Here is a 19,482-nt window from a genome sequence, read left to right on the forward strand (position 1 = left end):
CCTGGAGCGCCCGACTGAGCGATCTGAGAGGGCCAAGCCCTCCCTGCACGTGGGGAGAGGCCCAGAGCAGGACCTGGGCCAGGGTCCATTTCCCACTGGGTCCAGGACTTTTCCAAAGCCTTGGCAGCCATGGCCCTGCCCTCCCTGCCTCCTAAGTCCCGGCCAGCATGAACCATCCCAGTCTCAGAGCAGAGCCTCCTGGGACCTGTGCTTGTGACCCTGCTGCCCTGAGCACCAGCCCCGGGCTTGTTACCAAGCCCCAGGCCATCCCCTGGCCACCGACAGCCCTGTGGATGCTGACTGCCCAACTCCGCTTTGGTTGGTGCAGGGCGGAGAGTGTGGCCTGGGAAAACCTGGAGGCAGGGAGAGGAATGGGCTAATGAGCTCCCCGCTTCCTGGGGCCACCCCTTGGCTGGGAGCAGGGCTGGGCCCTGGGTGGGGAGGGGGAGGGTCTGCCTGGTGCTGCCAGCCGTGTGGAGTAGGCACCCAGGGATAGTAATGAAACCTGCACCTGGCTGGAGTCATAGCCCCCCCTCCCAAGATCGTGGGCTCTGATCCCAAAGTGACAGGGGTCTCTGGGACGGCCATGCCCACAGGGCAACCCTGAGCTGCGCCAGCACCCAGGTCTCCTGCACACACATGGGCAGGGGGCCTCTGTGGGGCTTCCCGCCTGCCCCACTGTCCCCACTGCCATTGGCTTCCCCAGTCTTCCCGCAGCGTCAGAAGCCGGGAGCCTAACTCCCACCGAGCCTACGTCCCCGTCCCCAGTGCGGCCCCGTGTGCACTCAGAGATGGTGGGGGGTTGGGGGGACTCACCAGCAATCTGGGGCACCCCAGCCGGCTTCCTGGGTTCCCTTGAAAAGCACAGGGCTCAGTGACAGGCAAAGGGGAGAGGAGGGAACAGCGCCCCCTGCAGCTGGGACACAGCGACGCAGGGCACAGCAACTCTGCCCGGACCCCTCCCTCCGGGTTGGTGGCAAGCCCGGCACCTGCCCTCTGCCAGCGCTGCCCGCAAGGGAGCCCCTGCGGGGGCCCTCGCCCTGCGACCGTCCCCCTTCCCGGCCCAGAGAGGACTCAGCGGTGCCACACGGGGGTTTATTCCAGTCACAGCTTCCAGAGAAACGCAACAATAAATTACATCATTAAATAAACTCCTGCTGCATCCTGCCCGCTTTTCCGCCCCCTCCTGCCTGGAGTGCACCCCCTCTCCCGGGACCCTGTGGGGACTCAGCCAGACCCGCCCCCTGCATTAAGGGAGGGGGGGACGTGGACGGGCGCCTTGCTGGGTCCTCAGGCCCGGCACACTCACTGGCCTGACCCTGACAGCTGGGCAGCCGTCTCTCGCAGCCGCCTGAGCCAGGCCGTGAGCCCCTAGAGGTGGGTGGGGTTCTCCAGACAAGGGTCCGTCTTGGTCATGTGCAGGACCACGGTGGGGGCCTTGTAGTGGCAGTGGGTGCCACGGCCGTAGCCCCCGGGCGCCCGGCAGGCCTTGGCCCGGGCCCGGCCAGCTGCCAACTTCCGGTGGCACAGGCTCTGCCAAGTCTGCAAAGTCTTGGAGCTCCACACCCAGACCCCGCTGGTGATGCCCACCACCAGCGACATGAAGATCTTGAGCATGAAGACGGCCACGGTGGGCACCGAGCCCCCGGGCAGGGAGCAGTCCCTGCGGCCGCCGGGCAGGGCGGCGGCGGCGCACGGCTGCTCCGTGGCACGCAGGCGCCAGTAGTCCATGTTGAGGCGCTCATAGACATAGCACACGATGACGCAGGTGGCTGGCACCGTGTAGAGGATGGAGAAGACCCCGATCTTGACCATGAGCTTCTCCAGCTTCTCCGTATTGGTGCCGCCTGTCTTCATGATCTTGCGGATATGGAAGAGGGCCACGAAGCCGGTCAGGAGGAAGCTGGTGCCCAGCACCAGGTAGCAGGAGAGGGGCACCAAGACGAAGCCCGTGAGCGCCGCGGCGTCCATGCTGGCCACGTAGCAGAGCCCGGTCAGTTCATCCCCTGCCACCTTGCGCAGTGTCAGGATGACGATGGTCTTGAGTGCTGGCAGGCCCCAGGCAGCCAGGTGGAAGTAGCTGCCGTGCGCCTCGATGGCTTCGTGGCCCCACTTCTTGCCGGCCGCCAGGAACCAGGTGAGTGTGAGGACCACCCACCAGAGCGAGCTGGCCATGCCGAAGTAGTAGAGCAGCAGGAAGACCAGGGTGCAGCCGGTGCTCTCCAGCCCTTCCTGGATCACGTAGAGCGCGCCCGCCTCCTGGTCGCAGGCCACGCTCTGCGCGCCAGCTACGGCGCGGATGAGGAAGGCCAGCGAGTAGACGTTGTAGCACATGGAGAGGAAGATGATGGGGCGCTCCGGGTACTGGAAGCGGTGCGGCTCCAGCAGGAAGGTGAGCACGGTGAAGGCGGTGGAGCAGAAGCAGAGCGCCGACCACACGGCCATCCAGACGAGCGCGAAGTCCTTGTCGCGCCGCGACCAGAACACCTCGACGCCCGGCCCGCAGCGCGGCGCGCACGAGCGGCTCCTCTCCACGTACTGGAACTTCTCGGGGTTGGCGCAGGCGCCGGCGCCGCCGCCCGCGCCCGCCTCGCCGGGGGGCCTGGCGGGCCGCGGCGCCACAGGCAGCATGCCCAGGCCCTTGTGCGGCTCGGAGGGGCCGGCCGTGGCGTTCTCGGGCGCCTCCATGCACAGCGCGTGCGGGTCGTTGCGCGTGGGCAGCCGCGCGCAGTCGAGCGAGTCGGGCCAGCCGAAGTTGAACTGCTCCATGATGGGCGCGCAGCGCAGGCGGGCCTGCTCGCACATGGGCCGGCAGGCGGGGATGGGCGTCGAGACCTGGTCGGTGCACATGGGCGCGTACAGCGAGCACAGGAAGAAGCGCAGGTGCCCGTGGCAGCCGTACTGCACGAGCGGCGCGAACTCGGCCAGCTCGGCGGCCGCCTCGCCCTGCGACGTGTGGCCCAGCAGGTTGGGCATGCGGGTCAGGTTGTAGCCGATGCCGCGGCACATGGGGATCGCCACCGCCTGGCACGGCGCCGGCCCGCGCCCGCGCTCCGGGTCGAAGCGGCCGATCTCCAGCGCCGCGCCGCCCGCCGCCAGCAGCTGCCACAGCAGCAGCGCCCCGCGGAGCGGCGGCGCGGCCATCCCGGGCAGCCCCGGCCCAGGGCGGGAGCGCGGCCCCGGCTCACTCGGGCCGCGCCGTCCCGCGCCCCCGTGCCTGCCCGCCACGTCGCGGCGCGCGGGCCATCGCCGAGCCGCCCCCACCACCACCCACGTGTGTCCGGGCGCCGCCGGGAGCCGCGGGCAGCGCGCGGACAGCCGCCCGAGGCGCAAGAGGGGCCGAGCCCGCCGAGCCGCCGCCGCTCCAGCCGCCGCCGAGCCAGAGCGGGCGCCGTCTCCCCGCGGCCGCGGCTACAAACCCCGGGGCGGGGCTCGCTGCGGGGCCACGCCCAGGGGCGGGGCCTCCTGGCCGCTGGGCACGCCCCCCGCCGGACTTTAAAGGCACAGCATCTCGCAGCCCGGCCGGGGCGCGCGCGGGAGGCCAGGGTGCCTGGGGGGGCGCCGTCTGCCTGCTCCCCACGCGTTGCCTCTCGGCTGCCCAGCTTGTCCCCGCGGCAGGGCCGGTCTGCGGGAGGCTCCCCCGCTGCCCACACGCCCGTCCGCGCCGCCTCTTTCTCTACCCCAGGGGAGCAGCGGGGAAACCACTTCTAAGGCGTCCACTTTCCGCCTTGGGCGCAGGGACAACCCGAGCGCAGCCTCTGCCGCTACATCGATTGCATCTGACCTCGAGCTCCTGTCTGCGAGCCTCAGTTTCCTCTTGTGTACAGCGGACAGGCGATCACACAGCTGTGCACCTGCTTTGGGCCCGCGACCTCCCCCGCAGTCGTCTCGTAGTCACTGTCCCCATTTCCAGGTGTGTAACCTGCGGCTCCGAGAGGGCTGGCCACAGCTGCTGAGTGTTTTCCCTTTGGGATTGTCTGGCTCCAAACCCCACATGACTCTCCCAAGATCCTCATTGTCACCCCAGCGCCTCTTCAGAGGGCGCCCCCTCAGAGCTGCCAGGGTTCCCAGGTAGCGCTACAGGGACAACCCAAGTGGCACAGGCAGGCCTCCAAGGGGCTTTGCTCTGGGACCCCCAGACGCTGGTATTCCCGCCCTCCCAGCTGTGCCCATGCCCACCCCTTCCGCTCTGGCTTGGATTCCAGGAGAGTGCTTAGCCACCTGTCATAGTCCTACAGGGAATCGGTACCCATTTTATAGGTGAGAAACTGAGGCTCAGAGAAGTTGTAGTGTTAGTCCAGGACTACATAGCTCATAAGGGGCGGGCTGGGCATTTAGAGTCTCCCCCTGCCCGTCGCCACCCCCAGAGGAACAGCACCCGCCCCACTGGCCCTGTGAGCTGGAGCCTGTGAGGACACAGTGGTGGTGGTGAGGGGGAGAACACGGGGCTGCCATCTCCCACACGTTCCCAAGTTAGTGCTCTCAGAGCTGTGCTGCCGTCCGGAAGGGACAAGGACAGGGAAATGCTGTCCCCAGCACACAGCTGGCCCGGCTCTCAAGGGAGGTCAAAGGCAGGAGTGTGGCTCCTCTGGAGAAAGGACCCAGCTTTGACCACTTGCTTGACATCGTGGAGCTTCCAGAATGTCAGGCACTCGCCACTGTGTTGGCAGTGGCAGTGGGAACCCAGGCAGGGCCCCACACCCCCCACCACGCCCCAGAGACAAGCAGGGTCCAGCCTCCAAGCCTCTGGTTCCCTCTCACCCTGATCTCCCTGGACAGGGCCAGAGGCTCTGCTCTGGGGGCCGGGGTCCCTGCCTGGCCCTGTCCCAGCACACTCTGAGCCCGCCTTGCCTCACTGTCCTGGTAGCCACAGCTGCTCCAGGGCGGTGAGAACGTTTGTTTCTCTGGCTCTAGGCAGAAGAGGCATCCAGGTGCCTGAATGGCAGGGCGGCTCCGCCCAGCTGCCTCGTCCCCAGCCAGGGGCTGCAGGAGTGTGTGTGTGTGTGTGTGTGTGTGTGTGTGTGATCACATGCCACGCCCCCTATGGTGGAGAGCAGGGCGGGGAGGGCGTCCCAGGGGCCGTGGGATGCCAGGCCAGTCGCCATGGCAACAGCCGCTCCTGGGAAGCCAGAGATGGGGGGTGGACCGGCCCCGCCCCCGTGCAGATGCTGCCCGGGGCGGGCGAGGAGAGGGTTCTGGGGCCGCCTGCCCACCCACCCGGCATTGTCACCGGATCCCCTCTTTACAAAGGGGAACAATGCCCAAGGCGCTCACTGAAAGGGAGACTATGAGGACCTCAATGCCCAGCCCGGCCCTGCTCCCTGGGCAGACGGGGCCCCTGAGACGCTGGCCATGGGAATGGAGCCTCCTCCCTGGGGCAGCAGGGTGGGGGGAGCCTCCCTGGGGGGCGCCTCCCTCCCTGGGGGCCTTGGATGGACCCAGGTGCCCTGCACGTGTGGGAAGGGCCAACCTTCCCAGCCCTCCCACCCTGGCCCTGGCCCTCTACAGGCTCCTCTTAATATCACCACCTAGACTATGGCCAGCACTCAGCCCCGCCGTGGGACACATGCCAGCCCCCTGGGGACAAGCCCTCCCTTCCCCCCATCACTCTTCCCCTACCTCCCCCCCACCGCTCAGCTCTGATGTTGCCTCCCCCAGGACACCCCAGACTCAGGCCCCCACCCCCAGCCTGGCCACTGCACCTGTGTCTGGCACCCCATAAGCCGGGGGCTGGGGGGTGCGGTTTCTGGAGGTAAGGACCTGGCTGTGCCTCCTCCGCACCCATCACCCCTCTTGGCACCTGACCTGGTTCCCATAAATGTGTGTTGGGTGCCAAGAATGTGGGGTCGAGAAGGGGGCCATAGATACTCCTGGAAGAAACTGAAGGCACGTGGAGGGCCCGAGGTTGGGGAAGGGGTGTTGGTCGGACCCTGGGGGACAGAGCTGCCCATGTATGTGACTGTGTGCGGGTGCACACACGCGCAGGTTCCTGGTTATACCTGTGTGTGCACACAATCCTGGTGCACACAGGAGGGGCTGGGCAAGACTGGGGGTGGGGTGGGGGTGCAGCTTGAGCTCTGGTTCTGACTCAGTTTCCCTTTATGGGGTGTGAAGGGGTGGACTGGACTGTGTTCTGTACTTACTAAGGAAGAGTTTCAACGACTCCTCTTTAGGGCATTGACTGCTGTCGCCAGTTATTCCACACTGGAAGTTGGTGGTGAAGCAGAGCAACCATCGTCCCCCGACCCCGGCAGCACAGACCCTGGGACAGGCAGTCTGGGGGGTCAAGCGTCAGTTTGGGACTTTCATTTTCCCCAGAGAGTTGATATCATATCAGTACACCTTGCATGGGGGCGTGAGAAAAGTAAAAGCAAGGGCCCGGCACTGTGGCTCAGCGGGTACCTGCAGTGCCAGCATCCCATAGGAGCGCCGGTTTGAGTCCCGGCTGCTCCACTTCCGATCCAGCTCTCTGCTATGGCCTAGGAAAGCAGTAAAAGATGGCCCAAGTCCTTGGGCCCCTGCACCCATGTGGGAGACCTGGAAGAATCTCCTGGCTTCGGATCAGTGCAGCCCAGCCATTGTGGCCAACTGGAGAGTGAGCCAGCAGATGGAGGACCTCTCTCTCTCTGCCTCTCCTTCTCTCTTGCAAATAAATAAAAAGAAGTAATGCAGCAACTTTAAAAAAGAAGGTGAAAGTGAAATGCTGGCGGTGGAATCCAGGTGGCAGGCATTGAGTGCCCACTGTAAATTCTCTCTCTCTCTCCTCTGTAATTTTTAATCTTCATAATAAAATATCTGAAAAAAATTTCATCATGAACTTCTTTCCGTGTCAGCACAGAAGAGATAGGACTCATTTTTTCTTTTTAAAAAAGTATTTATTTATTTGAAAGGCAGAGTTACAGAGAGAGAGAGAGAGAGAGAGAGAGAGAGAGAGAGAGAGAGAGAGAGAGTCTTCCATCTGCTGGTTCACTCCCCAGATGGCTGCAACGGCCGGGGCTGGGCCAGGCTGAAGCCAGGAGCCTGGAACTCCGTCCAGTTTACAGAAAACGTTTGCCGGTTGCTCAGTGGGCTCGAGCTCTTATTTTTTGGAGCATGGAGTTGGGGAACTCGATGACTGGGTCGGTGGGTGTGGGACTTCTCGTACAGCCTCACAGAGGTGCGATGGTGACACTCTAGAGAAACTGCCCAGTCCACCGGGTCCTCAGACACCTCGCAGGCACCGCGGGGTCGGCAAGAACTAGGCACGGGTTTCAAAAAGTTTACCCCGTCCCTGGGGTCGGGCCGCCACGAGCTGCCGTCACCCCGGGTTGGTTTGCTTTTGTTTTTATCTCAGTGCGATGTTAATGTGAATATCCACGGCAGACACGGAGTGGGCACTCGCTCAGTGCGGGGCGCAGGCTGGGCGGGCGCTGGGGGACACAGGATGGGCAAGGGCAGCTGGCATCCCAGACAGAACAGCGCCCCCTGCAGTGTCAGCTGATGACTGCAATCAGAGAGGGGAGCCAGGTGGGGAGCCCGGTAGAGACAGGGAGCCCTGGGAGGGAGGGGGTGCAGGATGCAGGGGTCCGAGGACCGCGGGGGCTGTGCTGGGGCACGCGGGGGTCACACGCCGGCCGGGGGAGCCGCTGGGAAGGGGCGTGGGCCGGGCGCAGGGCGGCCCCGTGCGGGCTCGCGGGAGCCAGGCTGCCCCGGGCCGGGCGGGAGGCGCCGGGCGCGCTGAAAGCCGCTTTTGTGCTGCCGGGCGAGCTCCTGTTTCGTTGACGTTGGACCCCGCCGCTTATTTATCCAACTCGAGGGGGAAGTTCAGCAGCGGCAGGGGAAAAAAAATAACCCGGGCTGCCGAGCAGCGAGGAGGAAAGAGGCCCCCGCTGGCCGCCCCTCCCGGCCCTGCCCTGCCCAGGGGGCCCAGGCAGGAGCGGGGCTCGGCTGCAAGCCTCAGGCTGGGCCCCCTCTCTCTCTCCCGGAGGCTGGACGGCGGCTTCTCCCAGGGAAAGCATCAATCCGCCTCCTGGGTCCCCTCCGCCCAGCCCCTGCCTGGGGGCGGCTCCAGAGCAGGTGGTCCCCAGGGTGTCCCCGGGCCACTCTGAGCCCTGCGGCCAGCCTAGGAGCCTGGCTCTGGGCCCCCGCGGCCTCTCGGGGCGGGAGAGCCGAATCCCAGCAGGGCCTGGCAGATGTGGTGGTGTGACCTTCAGCCACCGCACGCCGTGTCCTCCTGTGGCCAGCAGCTGGCTGGCATGGCAGGAAAGGCGTGGGGCCTCCCCTCGCTGCCCCAGGCCACCTCTGGGGGTGGGGGTGGGCAAGGCTGGGCCCCGGGCCCCGGGGAGGGGGAGGTGTCAGGCCCTGGTTGGAGGGGCACACAGCCCTTTGCCACACCCCTCACCTCGCCCTGGGCACTTCAGCCTGGCCAGGGCCAGATTGGGCTGCAGGACCCGGACAAAGGCCCCCCTTTCCACCGCCCTGGGGTTGGCACAGCGAGGAGACCTCCCCATGGGGCACGTGGCTGCCCACCCCCGCCTTCCCAGCTGATTGGAGTGGTGTGTGTCCTCGCACTGGAAGTGTAACCCCCCTAATTCCTACATGTGGTGGAATGGAGGTGGGAATTTTGGGAGAGGATTAGGGTTAAAGGAGGTCATGGGGGTGGGGGCTGCAGGATGGGGAACTAGTGGCTGTGTAAGAAGAGGGAGAGTGACTGGCTGGCAGCCCGCCGCACCTCCGTGGGGCGCCCTCTGCTATGTCATGGAGCTGGTGCCCGGGCCACGGCCTTGGCCTCGCCAGCCATAGGGCACTGTGACAAATGACCAGTTCGGACACCCGGCTGCACATGCGCACCCGACGCGCCACCCTCCGGCAGGGGGCAACGCCCACCTGTGTGGGGGGGGCTGCCCGGGGTCCTATGCTTCCCTCTCCACCTCTGAGCCTGGGCACAGCCAGGCTGTCGCCTCGCTGGGGCTCCTTCCCTCACCTGGCCCCCGACACAGGCAGCTCTGCCCCCACCTCACCTACCCCGCCCCAGCATTCACCACTGCGTCTCTGGGGTCCCTATCGTCCCCACCCCCACCCCCACCCCCACCCGCCAAGCACAGGGGCTGGTGCACGGGGTGGGGGTTGCTTTGAGGCCCACAGCCCACCTGAGAGGGCCTGATGTGTCCCAGCTCCCTGCTGATGCGCACCTTGGGAGGCGGCAGGTGATGGCCCAAGTGCTTGGGGTCCCTGCTACCCACGTGGGAGGCCTGGATGGAGCTCCTGGCTCCTGGCTTTGGCTCAGACCAGCCCTGGCTGTTGCATCATCGGGAGAGTGAACCCAGAGGACAGAAGACTGATCTCTCTCTGTCTCTCAAACAACAGGGAAATAAAATTTACAACACTAGGGGCCAGCGCTGTGGTGTAGTAGACTAAACCTCTGCCTGTGGGGCCGGCATCCCATATGGGCACTGGTTCAAATCCCGGCTGTTCCACTTCCAATCCAGCTCCCTGTTAACGCAGCGCAAGACGGCCCCAAGTCCTCGGGCCCCTGCATCCACGTGGGAGACCTGGAAGAAGCTCCTGGCTCCTGGCTTCAGACTGGCGCAGCTCCAGTCATTGTGACCATTTGGGGAGTGAACCAGCAGATGGCAGACCTCTCTCTCTCTCTCTCTCTCTCTCTCTCTCTTTCTGCCTCTCAAATAAATAAATAAATCTTTATAGTCAAAAAGTCTGTTGAATGAAGATCTCTGGAAACAGGAGGCGTCCAAGGTGCTGGCCTTGGCCCTGGACCTACTGGCTGGGCTCTGGGGGCCCACACGGCCTTGTCCCTCTCCTCCAGCTCCTCCTCCTCCATTCCCCTGGGAGCTGTGGCTGGGGGTGGGGAGGGGGCACAGCCCAGTCCCAGGGCACCGCAAGGTGGCCCCCGAGACCCCAGCGCCATCTCCGGACCCTCCCTGCACTCCCGCCTTGGAGCTGCCCCCGCCCCGTCCCTGTGCCCTGTGGGGCCTTCCCGTCGGCTGGAGCTCCTCTGGCCCTTGTCAGGGACGTGGAAACTGAGTTGGGGTGGGGGTAGGCAGAGAGGGGGGGCTGTGTCTCTGCCCACCGCCCCCCACGGCCAGGGCCGCTTGCCGCCCTGCAGGTCCGCAGGCCTCCCTGGCACAGAGGGCTGCCACGGCTCCGGGCAGGGGGCTCTCAGAGGCGTCCCTGCGGGGACAGCTCCGGGAGGCCCTCAGCTGTCCCAGGCCCGGGGAGCCGGGTGGCAGTGTGGTTGGGAGATGCTGCAGGATTCGGCGGCAGGCATTCCGATCGTGCCTGGGGGCCGGTACGGTGCTCAGCAGGTTAAGATTGGTTGATTATTTGAAAGGCTGAGTGACAGAGAGGGAAGGAGTGTCGGGAGGGTGGGGAGCAGAGAATCTTCCACCTGCTGGTTCACTCCCCAAATGGCTACAACAGCCAGGGCTGAGCCAGGTGGAAGCCAGGCGCCAGGAGCTCCACCCAGGCTCCCCTGCGGCAGCAGGGGCCCAAGCACGGGGCCATGTTCTGCTGCCTCCCGGGTGCACGCTCAGCAGGGAGCTGGATGTGGGATGTGGGAGTCCCGGGCAGCAAACTCCCGTCGGGGCCACACGCCCATCCCCGCCACCCCAGCGTCCTCCTTCCGTGGGATTTAGGTCCCACGGGAAAAAATAAATGAAGACTTACATTTTCTGCTGCACTGGTAAAAGATGAATAATTAATATCGTATATGAAAACACTGGCGGCCTAAGAGTGCATGTTTTTCCTTCTGAAGTCTAAGGCAATGAGAACACGTTGGCGGTGGGCTCGGGGCGCGGGGCTTGGGGAGTGGGGCACGGGGCGCGATAAAAGCGGGGGGGTCTGGCCCACGGGGCATCCCCAGGCTCCCCACACCCCCAGCCCAGAAGGAGTCACTGAGCTCAGCCCACCGAGGCGGGAGGTCCCTCCCCTGCTGACGAAGGCTTTGCTCAGCTCAGTGTCCGAGAGAGAGAGAAGAGAGAAGAGAGAAGAGAGAAGAGAGAAGAGAGAAGAGAGAAGAGAGAAGAGAGAAGAGAGAAGAGAGAAGAGAGAAGAGAGAAGAGAGAGAGAGAGAGACCTTCCACCTGCTGGTTCGCTGAACCGGAGCAGCAGGGACTGGAATCTGCATTGGATTGTTAGTTTTAAATACCCGCGATTAGAGATCGCATGTGGGGAGCCGGCGCTGCAGCTCACTAGGCTAATCCTCCACCTTGCGGCGCCGGCACACCGGGTTCTAGTCCCGGTCGGGGCACCGGATTCTGTCCCGGTTGCCCCTCTTCCAGGCCAGCTCTCTGCTATGGCCAGGGAGTGCAGTGGAGGATGGCCCAAGTGCTTGGGCCCTGTACCCCATGAGAGACCAGGAGAAGCACCTGGCTCCTGCCATCGGATCAGCGCGGTGCACCGGCTGCAGCGGCCATTGGAGGGTGAACCAACGGCAAAGGAAGACCTTTCTCTCTCTCTCTCTCTCTCACTGTCCACTCAAAAATTTAAAAAGAAATCGCACATGGGTCGTCCTCCACCTCTGCAGGCTGGGCATCCGTGGGCACCACCAAGCAAGGGTGAAAGACATTTGGAGGAAGCACTGAACGCGTGCCGGCTGTTCTGGGCCAGCCTGGTCATCGCAGTGTCAGGAGACATCCATGCAGGACGTAAAGTCCCTGGGGCTGTGTGCAGCTTCCGTACCAATCCTGCACCCTTGATGGGAGGGACATGGACATCCTTGGATGTCGGTACCCACAGCAGGTCCTGCAGCCAGTCCCCCGCTGGACAACCATATACTGCACTTTCTCTTTAAATAGAGCACGTGTAGAGGTCCGTGTTACGGAGACACCGGCGTCGCATAGGAGCGCTGGTTACAGTCCTGGCTGCTCCGCTTCCCATCCTGCTCCCTGCTGATGCGCTTGGGAGAGCAGCGGAAGATGCCCCAGTCCTTGGGCCCCTGAACCCATGTGGGAGACTGGGAAGAAGCTCCAGGAGCCTGGCCCAGTCCTGGCTGGTGTGGCCATTTGGGGAGTGAACCAGTGGTGGATGAAGACCTTTCTCTCTCTCTCTCTCTCTGCCTCTTTCAAATAAATAAATCTTGGGGAAAAAAAAGATTAACAAGCATCATGTTATGGGCAAACTTTAACCAGGTGAGTGTAAACACTAAAGTGTGAGAAGCCACACTGCTCACGCCCCTGTCCTATCCCTGGGGGAGGGGCCCTGCTGATGGGGGGGCTCCCCAGACGTCACAGACCTGGGCTCACATTAATGCTGACACGTGACCAGCACTGGGGTGCGTTCACGTACTTAGGTTTATTTTAATAAAGTGGTACGTGCATGTATTTCTCTTCCATTGAGGTATAATCTCTGTTAAGATGTGCACATTAAAAGTTATTTGAAAGGAGCAAGTGTGGTGGTGCAGTGGATTAACACCCTGGCCTGAAGCGCTGGCATCCCATGTGGTCGCTGGTTCAAGTCCCGGCTGCTCCACTTCCGATCCAGCTCTCTGCTATGGCCTGGGAGAGCAGTAGAAGATGGCCCAAGTCCTCGGGCCCCTGCACCTGGAAGAAGCTCCTGGCTCCTGGCTTCAGACTGGCACAGCTCTGGCCGTTGTGGCCAATTGGGGAGTGAACCAGCGGATGGAAGACCTCTCTCTCTCTCTCTCTGTAACTCTTTCAAATAAATAAATATTTTAAAAAATAATAAAAGTAAAAAATAAAAATTCTTTGTGAGACATAGAGGCAGTCCCCATCTGCCCACCACAGCCAGGGCTGGGCCAGGGCAGCTCCAGCCATGCCTTCTACACAGCTGACCCGCGACCCAAAGACTTGACCCATCAGCTTCTGCCTCCTGAAAGCCAGAAAGGAGAGCAGAGCCAGGTCTCAAACCCAACACTTGGGGTGCAGACCCAACACCCTATTGCCTCCCACAGAGTTCATTTGCAGGAACCCAAGAAGGGGTTTTAACCACTTTTCACAAGTTTATTTATTTGAAACGCAGAATGGGAGGGAGAGAGAGCGAACGAGGGCTCTTGCTTCCATCTGCTGGGTCACCCTCCAGATGCCGGCACCAGCCAGGGGCGGGGCCTGGAGAGCCTGGGTGGAGGGTGGGGGCAGGTGGGGACCCAGAGAGCAGGAACTCTCTGGGGACGTCGAGGGACGGCGTGACGTCATCGCAGTTGCCCTGAATGGAGGCGGCTGGAGGTGGGGGAACAGGGGCAGGGAGGCGGGAGCCGGCGGAGGGAAGCGGGGGATGAACGCGCCCTCAGCCGTGGACGTGGACGCCCTAGACGCCGCCCCCGCGCGACACCCAGCGGGGCTCGGCCCAGGTCTGGGCCTTGGGGCTGGGGTGGGCAGGGCGGCTGCCAGGGTGAGGGGTCGGGGGCGCGGGGGACCAGCCCGGCCGGGCGTCCCGCCTCTCCCGCCCCCGGCCTCTGCGCGCTCCCGCACGGAAGCCCCGCAGCCTGGCCGGGCGCCCGCGGCCGGGCAGCGAGCACAATGCGGCTCCCTGTTCCCCAGCCTGGCCTCTGGAATCGGCCCACTTCCTGCCCGGCCGCGGGGCCTTTTCCAAGGTAAATAAACAAACGCGGCGGAGCCGGGCCGGGGGCGGGGCGGCCGGGGTCTCCTTCCCCGCTCCGGCCCCGCGCCCCCCGCCCGGGCGCGCGGACCCCGACGGCGCGGGGCAGGACACCGGCCCCGGGCTGGCATTCCGGGGGCCGTGGCTGATGCGCAGTCGGGGGCTCGCGGCGGCGACCCCCGGGCTCCTGGCCCAGCGGTGCCCCCGGCAGGAAGGGACCCCAGCCTGGGTGGGGCTGCCGCGAGAAGGCCGGGACCCTCGCCCCCCCGCTCCCGCCGACCCCGGCCCCAGCCGAGAGAACTCGGGCAGCCGCTGGTCCCTCGCCGAGGCCCGGAACACACCCCCTCCTGGAACCCAGTTCTCTCAGCCATCAGATGAAGGCACCCACCTCCGCCCTGGCCCTCGCAGCCTCCAGGTCCCCGAGGCCCCGGGGAGAAGGGCTGGAGCCGGGGTGAGGGGCCCGCAAAGCGCCCCGCCAAGACCGCCCTGTCGAGGGCCCCCAGCTGCCCAGCGTGGCCGCTGCGGCTCCCCGAGGAGGGGCCCCTGCACCTGGCTCGCCCACGCGCTCCACGCCCTCCACGCTCGCCCACGCCCTCCACATTCGCCCACGCCCTCCACGTTCGCCCACGCCCTCCATGCCCTCCATGCCCACCCACGCCCTCCACGCTCACGCCCTCCACGCTCATGCCCTCCACGCCCGCCTACGCCCTCCACGCTCATGCCCTCCACGCTCGCCCACGCCCGCCCACACCCTCCACGCTCACGCCTTCCTCGCCCACGCCCTCCATGCTCACCCACACGTCACGCTCGCCCACGCCCTCCACGCCCACGCCCTCCACGCTCGCCCACGCCCTCCATGCCCTCCACGCCCAACCACGCCCTCCATGCTCACGCCCTCCACGCTCGCCCACGCCCGCCCACGCCCTCCACGCTCACGCCCTCCACGCTCGCCCACGCCCTCCACGCTCACGCCCTCCACGCCCGCCTACGCCCTCCACGCTCACCCACGCCCCCACGCCCACGCCCCCCACGCCCGCCCACGCCCTCCACGCCCGCTCACGCCCTCTACATTCACGCCTTCCACGCCCTCCACGCTCGCCCACGCCCTCCACGCTCGCCCACGCCTGCCCACGCCCTCCACGCCCGCCCACGCCCTCCACGCTCACGCCCTCCACGCTCGCCCACGCCCTCCACGCTCACGCCCTCCACGCCCGCCTACGCCCTCCACGCTCACCCACGCCCCCACGCCCACGCCCCCCACGCCCGCCCACGCCCTCCACGCCCGCTCACGCCCTCTACATTCACGCCTTCCACGCCCTCCACGCTCGCCCACGCCCTCCACGCTCGCCCACGCCTGCCCACGCCCTCCACGCCCGCCCACGCCCTCCACGCCCGCCCACGCCCTCCACGCTCACGCCCTCCACGCTCGCTGCATCCTGGGTGGGTGTTGAGGCAGGGGTCTCCACACACCCTGAGAACTGCACTTAGGATTTCCCGGGCCCCTCCTCACCACAGTGAGACCCCCAGCACCGAGCTACATCCGGGCTTCCAGACTCTGGATGGGGGGGGCGTTTGGGGGGCGCAGCTTCTATGGCATCAGGTGCTGTCCCTTTAAGAGAAGAGTGCATAAGAGCGGAGGGGGCGGCCGCTCCCCCCACCCAACCCCACAGCCTGAGCGTCCCGGGGGCACGGGGCAGGTGGGGGTTTGCGCTCCTCATCCCCTGCGCATGTACTGAGCGCCTACTGCGTACCGGACGCTGCACTAGGCACCGCTGACTTATTTTTTTCATTTTATTTGAAAGGCAGAGAGACAGAGGTCCACCCGCCGTACACTCCCCACCCCCTTCCCGGCTGGGGCGGAGCCGGGAGCTGCATCCGGGCCCCCAGTGCGGGTGGCGCGGACCCCCCCCCCCCCCCGCGGCGTGCGCACCGGCGGGCAGCTGGACCCAGATCGGAGCCGCCGGGGATTTGCCCAGGCCCCGGGGCGGGGGGCGTGCGCTGTGGGCGTCAGGCACCAGATCAGAGGATCCCATTTGAGCTGCCCGGCCCCTTAGCGGTGTGCGTGGGGAGGGGGTGGGGGGTCACCGCGCTGCCTTTGAGAAGCTGGGGGACCCCAGCAGACCCCCGCCCCACACACCTGGCTCACCTCGCTGCCCCTCTGGCCACGCCCCCCACGTGGTCAGGCCACAAGGCATCGAGGTCCCAGGCAGGACCCACCCCACCTTGCGCTCCTCTGCAGGAGAGACAGTGGAGGCTCCCACCTAGGGGACCCCCGCCAGGGGCCGGCCCCATCCCCCGCCTGTGCTTCCCCCGGAAAAAGGTGCTGACAACAGCAGATGCTGGACAGGCCTAGCAGAAAAGACGCCGCCTGGACTTTTCAGGGGGCGTCGGGGTCCTCCTGGTTGTTGGGTGGTGGGTGTTGGTGACAAAAGGAAAGACCTGGAGGTGTGAGAGCCGGGAAGCTCAGCCTGTGAGAGTGTGATGTGCCCCTCCCCCACCAGAACCAGCCCCCCCCCCCCCCCGCCTGACGTGGCTGCTCAGCACCCCAAGTTCCTCGGGGACCTAGGTGCTTTCCAGTTCACCTCTGGGAATTTTTTTTTTAACCTCTTGGCCCAAGGTGGCAGCTGGAGTCCCAGCCATCACACCCACTTTCCAGGCAGTGGCCTGGGGGAAGAAGAAAGGGGCAAGGGTACATGTCAGTGTCTTCAAGGAAGGCTTCCGGACACTGGCAGGTGGCTGTGCTATTTATAAACTGTGGGCCAGGACTGGCTTGGAACCACGCTGGCTTCAAGGACAACTGGAGGCCTCTGGCACGGTCGCAGTTGCTGGAGCCAGCTGGGGGGGGGGGGGTGCAGAGCCGGGAACGCTGTGGGGTGGGGGGCCCTGTGTTCCACGGTGAGCGGCTGAGCTGCGAGGTCCCTCCAAGCCTCGGACCTTCTTCTCCCAGAGACGCTGGCCTGGGTCCCGGGGTGCAGGGTCCCCACTGTCCACCCACCATTGCCCACTGTCTCCTGTCCCCTATGGAGGCAGCACCCTGCCCGCCACAGCTGTCCCGGGGCTGCCTCTCACCCCAGGGACCCCCACGCTGGACCGGCTGTGAGGAGCAGGATGAGAGACCCCTGCCCGAGTACCCTCTCTATCTGCCCTTTGCCACAGCCACTCCAGGCGGGGGCCCAGACGGGGACACGCGAGCCAGGACGCCGAATCCAATTCCTCCCCTGCCCTCGCCTTCCTCTTCCCATGAACCTCAGGACCCAGAGGGAGGAAGGCCCCCGACTTCTCTCCCCGTTTCTTGGCCTCATCCTGAGCCCTGCGGGTGAAGTCTGGGGAGACGGCCACGGGGCCTTTGCACACTCCTCCCTCGCTCTGTGTCCCCTCTGTAATGATCAGGCCTGGGGTTGGTGCCTCACTAAGCATTTCCCCCTCCACTCCCAGCACCCTCTGGGGCCCTCGATGGGGACAGAGCCCAGCCAGAGAGTGCTGGTCCATTGCTTCGCTCCCCGAACGCCAGCCGTGGCCAGGGCTGGGCCAGGCTACAGTCGGGAGCCGGGAACTCCCCAGGTTGCTCCCTGGCACATGAGCCATCCTCCGCTGCCGTCCCAGGTGCACCAGCACGGGGCAGGATGGGAGGTGCAGCAGCTGGGTGGGGTTCAGACCAGCACTGCGCTATGGGATGCCAGCCCCACCCTGAACGTCACACACATCAACCCACCGGGACCCCAGGCCCGCATTTCAGAGGGAAAAATGAAATGGGGGCTGGAGAAGTTAGGGGACCTGCCCAGGCCCACGCGGCTGGGACTCCTCCTGGCTCCGCCTGCCCCGCGCCCTGGCCGCACCCCAACCTTCTGCCCACTGCCCAGAGCCCCCCCCCGGAAGGAAGGGGGAGCCCCAGCCCCAAGGCCCTCTGTTTCTCTCCCTGTCCCAGCCGAAGCTCTCATCGACTGCCCTACGAGGAGGCCCCGGGGACTGAGCGGAGCCGGGCTAGCCGGGGAAAGGACACGGGGAGGCTGGCGAGGCCACGCACGGCGGCGCGCGGCACAGGAGCGTGGGGCCAGGTGTATTTATAACCGGGGCCTGGAGGGGAGCAGCCGCCCATAAATCTCGCTCCTTCCTAGGCAGGAGTAAAAATAGCCACGCGGCGTCCTGCGCACGCTGGCCCGGCCGGCCCCCGCCGCCCGCCCTCTGTCGCGCCTCGTGTGACCACGCGCACGGAGTTTCCACCTCCTCCCCGCCAGGCCCCAGGCTGGCCGCGGGCGGGGGCCAGGCTTGGGCCAGCCACCAGGGCGCAGGACACAGCTTGGGGCAAAGCCGGGGCGGAGAGAGGCTTGGAGCTGAACAGTGGGGGACGGTGAGGCTGCCTGGTGCCCCATCGGGGAAACCGAGGCAGAGGAGGGGCCAGGGGCCGGCCATGCGTTTGCAAGGGCACACTGCGGGCGGCGGCAGGGTCTCCTGGGGGCTCTGTGTTGGGGGGGGGCAGGCACGGGGCATAGCCGGGTCCAGTGCCTCCTCCCCTGCTGACCCATCCTCCTGCCACAGGCACCCTGGGAAGCAGCAGGTGACCCCTCGTGTACTTGGGTCCCTGCCTCCCCACAGGGTGGAGGGCCAGGCTCCCGGCTTCAGCCTGGCCCAACCCTGGTCGTTGCCACCGTTTGGGGAACTGAACCACGAGATGGAAGACCTGTCTCTGCCTTCAAATAAATTCATAAAATAAAATAAAATAAAACAAGCTCTGAGCACCTCCCACTCCCACTGGAACCCCCCAGCCGCTCCCCCGTAAGAGGGGGGCTTGGGAGGTGGAGGCAGGACAAGCCGAGGGTGCCCTTCCCTCTTCTCTCTCTCTCTCTCTCTCTCTCTCTCTCTCTCAGGGCAGCCAGTTTCCCGGCTGTCTCTAGGTCAGCAACTGTGGGAAAAAGTGACCAGCTGGGAGAGTGACCTGCTTAGGGCATGGGCACACCCTGGCCACCCCCCACCCCCCGCCCGGCTCTCCAGTGCCTTAGCCGCTCTCTGGGGAAATCCGCTCCCAGCTGGGGGCGCAGGGGAGGATGGGGCCCTGGGGTCAGGGCTGGGAGGGGCCGCGGGGGCGAGACCCGCCCGGTGCCACGCCCCGCGTCGTCGTCACACACGGTTTCCACAGCGGCCGCTGTCCCTGCTTTGACACCGGGATCTGAACCTGGCTTCCCACCCTGTCTCGTGTCCCCACTTGGCATTGGCACAGGGCTGCCTTCAGAGCGCCCGGGACGGCCAGGCTGTGGGGGCCCAGCGTGGCCAGGCCCTTCTCCCCCCCACCCCGGGGAAGTGGCCTCTCCCTGGCAGAACCGGGCTGTGCCCTGGGCGCCAGGGCAGAGGCTGCTGTTACAGTGCGGGCTGGGGGCACTGAACTCCCGAAAGGAAACTGGAGCGGGGGCCCGCCCCACGGCGCCTTGGTGGGGGGGGCATCACTCTTTCCTGAGCATCCGTGTGCCTCTGATGGGCAGGGGTCCTAGACACTCCCCCGACCCGGGCCCGCCTGGGAATTCTTAGTTCCTCCTGCAGACGTCCAGCCAGCGCCGCTGCCCGGGGAAGGCGCTCCCGCGGGGCCAAGGGCGGCACCCGAGTACACGGCGCCCACACCCAGGGCTTTGCCCGAGGGAGGGTTAATGAGCTCATGGCACTTGGCTCCTCAGCCTGCCAGGGTGTGGCCTGAGGACTCCACCGTGACCATGGAGGGACCAGGACAAAACACAGGCCACAGAGGACGAAATGTGGCAACTTTTTTTTTTTTTTAATGGATCAAGGATTTAAAAAAAAAAAAAGATTTATTTATTTGAAAGGCAGAATTACGGAGAGGCAGAGAGAGAGAGGTCTTCCATCTGCTGATTCACTCCCCAGATGGCTGCAATGGTCGCAGCTGGGCCAATCCGAAGCCAGGAGCCAGGAGCCAGGAGCTTCTTC

At 65.4% G+C, this 19,482-nt stretch overlaps 1 protein-coding gene across 1 annotated transcript; it reads right to left on the reverse strand.

Annotated features, from left to right (window-relative positions):
• Positions 1–1,081: 1,081 nt before the first annotated feature.
• Positions 1,082–3,393, reverse strand: FZD9 (frizzled class receptor 9). Its single transcript, XM_008249097.4, has one exon. The coding sequence runs from the start codon at positions 3,142–3,144 to the stop codon at positions 1,372–1,374; it is 1,773 nt and encodes a 590-aa protein (XP_008247319.3). The 5' UTR covers positions 3,145–3,393; the 3' UTR covers positions 1,082–1,371.
• Positions 3,394–19,482: the final 16,089 nt, after the last annotated feature.

This window comes from Oryctolagus cuniculus, chromosome 19 (assembly GCF_964237555.1).
Source record: "Oryctolagus cuniculus chromosome 19, mOryCun1.1, whole genome shotgun sequence".
In the NCBI taxonomy this organism is placed as follows: Eukaryota; Metazoa; Chordata; class Mammalia; order Lagomorpha; family Leporidae; genus Oryctolagus; species Oryctolagus cuniculus.